Source organism: Benincasa hispida, chromosome 8 (genome assembly GCF_027475165.1).
Source record: "Benincasa hispida cultivar pf3 chromosome 8, pf3_genome.v1.1, whole genome shotgun sequence".
Taxonomy (NCBI): Eukaryota; Viridiplantae; Streptophyta; class Magnoliopsida; order Cucurbitales; family Cucurbitaceae; genus Benincasa; species Benincasa hispida.
In genome coordinates this window covers 35089109-35095697 of record NC_143485.1, presented here as the reverse complement: position 1 = coordinate 35095697, position 6589 = coordinate 35089109, and the positions used below count along the sequence as shown (strand labels likewise).

The window sequence follows — 6589 nt, the reverse complement described above, 5'->3', positions numbered from 1 at the left end:
ATTAATTCTTAACTCCTTGAAAGTCGGACAAGATTAAATATATTCTGACGCATTGTAGTTGAAATCTGCACCACGTCCGACACTTACTACCCTATAAGGAAAAGGAAAACAAAAAAAAATTATTCGAAATCGAAGTTAATGATTTTGAAACTGTCGGCTGGCTCGGGTAGATAATCGGCGCGAGAACTGAGGAACCAAAGCCGACCACATTTGGTCGGCTTCCAAACCTAATGAACCGCAATCGAACTGCCCAGCGAAACCGGCACCGAGCTGATGGCAGTTTCAGCCAGTTTGATCAATTTTTTCGATTATGGCTTGCACCCCTAATTGATCCGACCCACATTTGCTGTGGTCCATGGTGTGTGGAGACATACAAATGGGGTATGCTATCCAATGAATTTAGAAGATTTTTCAAATCAACTTCTTGTCAGAGAATAGCATGGAAGACTTTATGGAAGTGTCACAATTCCAAACGTAGAGAAGATTTGAATAAATGTTCTTCAAAATTAATGTTTTCTTTCTTCCCTTCAATTTTCATGCTTAACATCTGAAGTCACACCATAGTATTTTTTTTGTGCTGTGAATTCTATACAAAATCAAAGCAATAATCAATCCGGATTCAACCCCTTCATTCACATGTAGTTGACGTTGGCAAAAAGCCATTTTTCACTCCTTTTTTAACCTTGGCCCCTAAAAAGACGCCAAATTTCTAAGTGTTTCAAGTATTTTCTTTTTCTTTTTCTTTTTCTTTTTTTCTTTTTGTTAAGAGTAATTATACCTAAAATTTACCTAGTCTTGAATTATTCATTATTCTGGTTAGTGGAATGAGGAAGAATGAATCTAAATATGATGCTATTTCTACCTTTTTAACCATTATACAACCCGCAAGCAGTAATTGAGGCCACATACAAAGACAATCAAATCAAGAATCATAGGGGATAATTTACAGATCCTATGGTACGTGGGCAGAAAACCTGTGTGACAACCAGCATGAATAGCCAAAACTTTAATCAGTACCAGGAAGCAATTTTTGACCAGATGCAGATGTCAGTGAGGTTGTCCCAAAACGTTTGGTTCCGGACGGGATGACTCGGGATGGCGAAAGGATCTCTGCGAATGAAAACTTATATGTATCTGTCCCTAACCGACTCTGTAACCAACCTTTGCTACCTAAAAACCCATCAGTTACGATCCAGGAGTTCTTGAAGCCAAGGCTTGTTAGTGCTTTGGCAACTGCTTTTGCTGAGTCGGAGTACCTGAATTTCCAAGAAATTTGATGTAAATGATCGGAGTGAAGATATGGGTGAGTAAAGTAATGATGCAGAAATTAATATCTGAGATAGGCAAGATGACTCACGAGCCCAAGATCACTATATTGGAGCCTTTGTTAAGTTTCTTGAGATATGAAATCTTGATGGCTGAAAGTTCAGCTTCTAGTTTCTTTACATTTCGGACAATGCCCCGCAACTTGTTTGGTAGTTCTTCCAAACTGAAACAATTTGATGCAAATGCTTATAAGCTGCCCCCATATTTGGTATTTATGAAGAGATATGGCTTGAAATTGATTATGAAAAAGCTTGTTCAACTTACGGAATGGCAATTGACTGGTTCTTAGCACTAGAAGGAAGGCGAGGAATGCCAGACTTATCCTTGTCCTTCTCGGATCGTATATCAATCAGAAAGTAATTGCTCGACGAGATTAGATCAAGTGTTTGAGCAGGAGAGAGTTCACCTAATCAAAACACAATATATCACCAGTGAGACTAAATCACTCTAAACATGAAATCATCAAGTTCAAAGACTAATTTCATGGCTAGAAGTCGAGGGTGAACTCTGTTATGTACAAACGAAACCTCAAAAGAGAATAGATGCACCTTTGTAGCCGCGAAAGTTGAAAGAGATGGCAGACCAAATTGGAGGAAAGAGCAGGTATGCCAAGGCTAAGATACCAGCAATTTCTGCAATTACAAGAGGGTCGGCCGTGGAGATCGTCTCGACGGTCGATGATGCTATAGGTTTGGCACCTTCAATGACCTTACCTGTTTGTTGTGCTGCACCTACTACTGTCTGCAATCAGGAAAAATACTTGATATGTGAATCTAGGTTTGATGAAAACAGTCCAATAGTAAGATTCTCCAATTGGCACCAACGTGAGAAACAACATCTAAGAAGCACGAATATGGATATGACACAACAATGATACGCCGACACACTATTTTTCATTGACATGGCAAGGAAACGTTTATTATACCATATAGTTTTAAAATTCAAAATCAATGAGTTTATGTTTTTATAAGCTTAAAGAAATTAGTTTGATGCACATCGCTCTCATAATTTATTATTCTTGTCATATATGTGTCTATTTAGTAAATATAACAAGCGTTTAATGCATGTCTAACGTCCTATACTGTCTTTGTGTACAACTAGTGTCTAACACATCTATTGTATAAACAAGTGTTTGATACATGTCTAACAAATATCAAAATGTTCAAGTGACCGACATACGTCGGACCCGAACCTGCTAGCCAAACTAAAGTATCGGTGCTTCTTAGAATTTCACAAATACTTCAACCATTGAGTAGAGCAGCAGAGCAAGATAAGTCCAAAAACAACATGAGCCCGAACTTCATCGTTTGAAAAGTCCACTGAAATTTCATTTGAAGAGGAAAAAGAATAAGGCATTCCAAGATTAACATAAGATGCAACAACCAATGGATTTTGAATAGAATAAAGAAGAAAGTGTTAATGTTCTAGTCTAAAATGACTACCAAGATTTAAACCAGCAATAAACTCTAGCATCAAAGATTTCAAAGCCAGGAGAAAGCCATAAGGGAAATATGAAAGTGAACGAACCTTAGCAGCACTTAGAACAGGTTCGGTGTCAATGCCAGAGCCCTGAAGTGCTTCTAGGGCTTTCTTTGAAGCCTCAGAAATCGTTGGAGAAGCAACTTTCAGCGCCTCTTCTCCAGCCTGCTTGACAATCGGCAGCGCCGCATCAACACCCGGTTTCAAAACATTTGTAGCAGAGTCAAAGACCTGTTGCGCAATATCAAAGAAATTCGAACCCATTTCTTGAACCTGATCAAACGTCTTCTCCACCTACCATTTCCACAAAACAGTAAGGAAATCTGAGAAAATGTCTCACGAACAATTGGTTCTATAAATCGACCATTTGCATTGAAGGAAAGAACGAAACTTACTTCATTGAGAGAAGAGACGATTTGGTCTTTGTTGAGAGCCCTAGCGTCGTAGGGAGAAGAGAAGAGGGCTAAGAGAGAGAGGGTAGTGGAGGCCGGTAAAGAAACGGAGATGGGACGGAATTGGGACTTGGAATCGGATCTGTGAGAGGAAGAAGGGAGAGAAGGAGGTGGGTGATGTTTGGGAATGGTGGAAGCTGTGATGGCCATCTTCATCGCCATGGATGACTGAAACAGAGCCAACACAGAGGCGAGTGAAGAAGAAGAGAGGAGGATTGAGGTGATGAATAAGTGGTGAAGGGAGAATCTGCCAAAAATGCTTTATGAATAAGAAAAGTGCAGTGGTTGGTTGGTTTGGGTCTCTTCCCATTGTTGCACAATGCACATCTACTTGGCACAACAATGGATTTCATTTCGTGGCTCCAAATTTCCCTATTTAAAATAAACTAATGCTACTTCAATTCTAAATTTGTTTCTTCTTTTTCTAATACAAAACAATCATACTTATAATTAAGTCTTATATTTAATTACACTACCTTTGGTCAAGATTCGAAATATGATGTGGATGTAAATATCGAGACTCCAATTTTATGGAAATATCGATATAGATTGAAATTTTAAAAAAAAAAATTATGAAAATTGTTATAATTAGTTAATGACATTTTGATTGTGCCTTAATTAGACTATAATTGATCATTTTTAATTACAATTTCTATAAAATAAGACAACATTTAAATGTCTATGGTAAATGTTTGTGTAAATGTTGATGCAAGAGTATAAATTTAGAAAAGAAACAAGAATAATTATAATAAAATATAAAGTTTAAGAATATTTTGAGATGAAATGATGTGAAAATTTAATTAAAAAAAAGTTTGAACAACGTTAAAAATGAATATATGTTTTTTTTTTCAAATTCAATTTCTTTAAAAATGAAAGTTTTGAGTCAAAAATAAAGCTGACAATTGAGAAAAGTTGGAAAGTAAAAAAAGTAAGGCTTAATCTTTTATCGAAAATAATGTTACTGTGTGAAACTATAATATTGTGTGTAATCAGGACCATAAAATTGAAAAACTTGAATTGAACTAACATAGTTAATCTTAAAAAATTAATTTTTTCTCGAAAGTGGGGGAATCAGAATATTCTCAAAATGTTCTCAAATTTTCAAAAGATCTTGAAATTTCATCAAAATTGGGGGAAGAACAAAATTTTCCCAATCAAAATTTTGAGGCCATCAAATCTCGAAATCTCAAGATTTTGATGGAAATTTTAAACTATTGACTACCTTTCACTAAAAAGCTATCAATCAAATATATAAGAAGAATAGATTAGACGACAATATAACATATGCATAGAATAAACTCAAATGGATCAACTAATTTGATTGAACTTGTAACTATAAAGTTTAACTTTTGAATTTTTTATATGTTACTATTTTTTATGGTACAAATACCACATGTTAGCAACAATAATAATCATAGTATTATTTTCATATATATTTGCACTTAAAAAGGTTTGTAGTTCACATTTTTTACCTCTTATCGTACTCAACCAAAAAATCATAAGAGGAAATAAGACAATAAAAATAAGGTTAACTTATCCATAAATTTACCTTTGAACATTAATTTTTTTTTCCCAAAAGTATTAAATAACACTAAACAGAAATAAACCTCACTACCTGAGGTTGCACATACAATGAACAATCAAATGGATTAAGAAAAGAACAAACATACGACAAATTAAGAAAAAATTCACACAACGTAAGAAAAAAAAGGATCGAAGGAGTTGAGCTTCTGAAAAGAAGATTCAAGCTACTAAAAATCATCTCATATTGCACAAACTTAACAACCACCTCAAGAGGACTCAATGTAGTTCATAGACATAAAGCTAACAACAAATATAATACATGACAATACATCAAGCGACTCTCCAAATCAAACAAAGATCTCTTAATCGTTGACACACATAAATATATCAGTTAAGCTCTTCTTTTTTTTTTTTTTTACTGATATTTTATATTCTCACGAGTTATAAAATTTCAAACAAGAAAGTTTCAAATTTTTAATCTTCTTTGACTTTTCAGTTTATGATATATTTACTTAAACAAACTTTATGAAGAGTATATGGAAATATGTTTAAATTGTTATATATAGGTTGCCAACTATAGAAGAAATTTCTGTAAAATATATTAAATTAAACATTTAAGCCTGGAAAACAATTTTAAAAAAAAAAAAAATAGTTATTGAAAAGTACTTTAATAATTCGATAACAAAAAAAATCAAAAGAATAATAATAATAATACTCTCCCATAAAAACATTAACGAATAAAAGGAAAGAAACGACGTGTCGATAGAAGGAAAAAAGAAAAAGGGTTCCGCGGAATTTCGCAAAAAACATTACTACTAACGGGCCTGAAGCCCACAAGGCCCAACCCAACGTTTATTCTTTATTCATTTGAGAAGGACAACAAAAGATGAACGAAAAAAAAGTGGAGATGCGGGGTATCGAACCCCGTACCTCTCGCATGCAAAGCGAGCGCTCTACCGTTTGAGCTACATCCCCATTGTTTGTTAAATATATTATATATGTATTATTTAATTGATAGTTTATGTGGTTAATAATTAATGCACTTTTAACCTAGTCTTCTTAGCGTATGTTTTGTTAGTAGTCCCTGAATATTTATATATGTCTATTTGATAATTGGACTTTTAAACATGTCAATTAGATTATTTACTTTTTAATCTGTATTCGATAAAACTCTTCAACTTTAAAAGGTATGTGAATCTTTAGACTTTCAAATTTGTATTCGGTAAGATCTTGAACTTTTTTTTTTTTTAAAAAAAAAAGTGTTATAGAACTTGAACTTTCTACAATTTCATCAATATTTCTATACTCTCATGGATTCAACATTGACAAGGAGGATGAACTGAAAATTTTATTAAATACAAAAAACCCATGAAAAATAGATCTATAAGTAACAACATATCATGAATATGAATATAATATAAATAATAAACATTTTGACTTGTTTAAAAAATGTAGAATGAATATTTAGATAGTCAAATATTTTATTTAAAAAAATTGATTTTATCATTTTTTTTAGAAATATTCATTAATCATTTACATATAATTGAGACATTAACATTTTAACCCTTTTCTCTACCATTATATTTTGACACACATTAATTATTTATAATAAGAATAATATTTGGGTGTATCCTACTTTTTATCTCACACAAAAAATTTTTTAAAAAAAAGTAGGAAGAATTTGTCACATTGCAAATTATTATTGTACAATTTGATCGGGTACATAAAGATAGATATAGCTTCGAATCTTCTAATTCTATTGCTAGGGTATTTGATTTTCTCCAAAATGCATGTTGGATATAATTTTG

The 6589-nt window shown here is 33.1% G+C and overlaps 1 protein-coding gene and 1 non-coding gene across 2 annotated transcripts; both read right to left on the bottom strand.

Annotated features, from left to right (window-relative positions):
• Window positions 1-835: 835 nt before the first annotated feature.
• On the bottom strand, window positions 836-3615 carry CAS (calcium sensing receptor). Its single transcript, XM_039040146.2, has 6 exons — window positions 3201-3615; window positions 2854-3099; window positions 1875-2067; window positions 1591-1732; window positions 1358-1489; window positions 836-1256 (listed from the first exon to the last, which is right to left on the bottom strand). Exons 1-6 carry the CDS (start codon window positions 3417-3419, stop codon window positions 1007-1009), a joined length of 1182 nt encoding a protein of 393 aa, XP_038896074.1. The 5' UTR covers window positions 3420-3615; the 3' UTR covers window positions 836-1006.
• Window positions 3616-5683: 2068 nt separating this feature from the next.
• On the bottom strand, window positions 5684-5756 carry TRNAA-UGC (transfer RNA alanine (anticodon UGC)). The gene has a single exon. It is a non-coding gene; the product is annotated as a tRNA-Ala (tRNA).
• Between the last annotated feature and the right edge of the window lie 833 nt (window positions 5757-6589).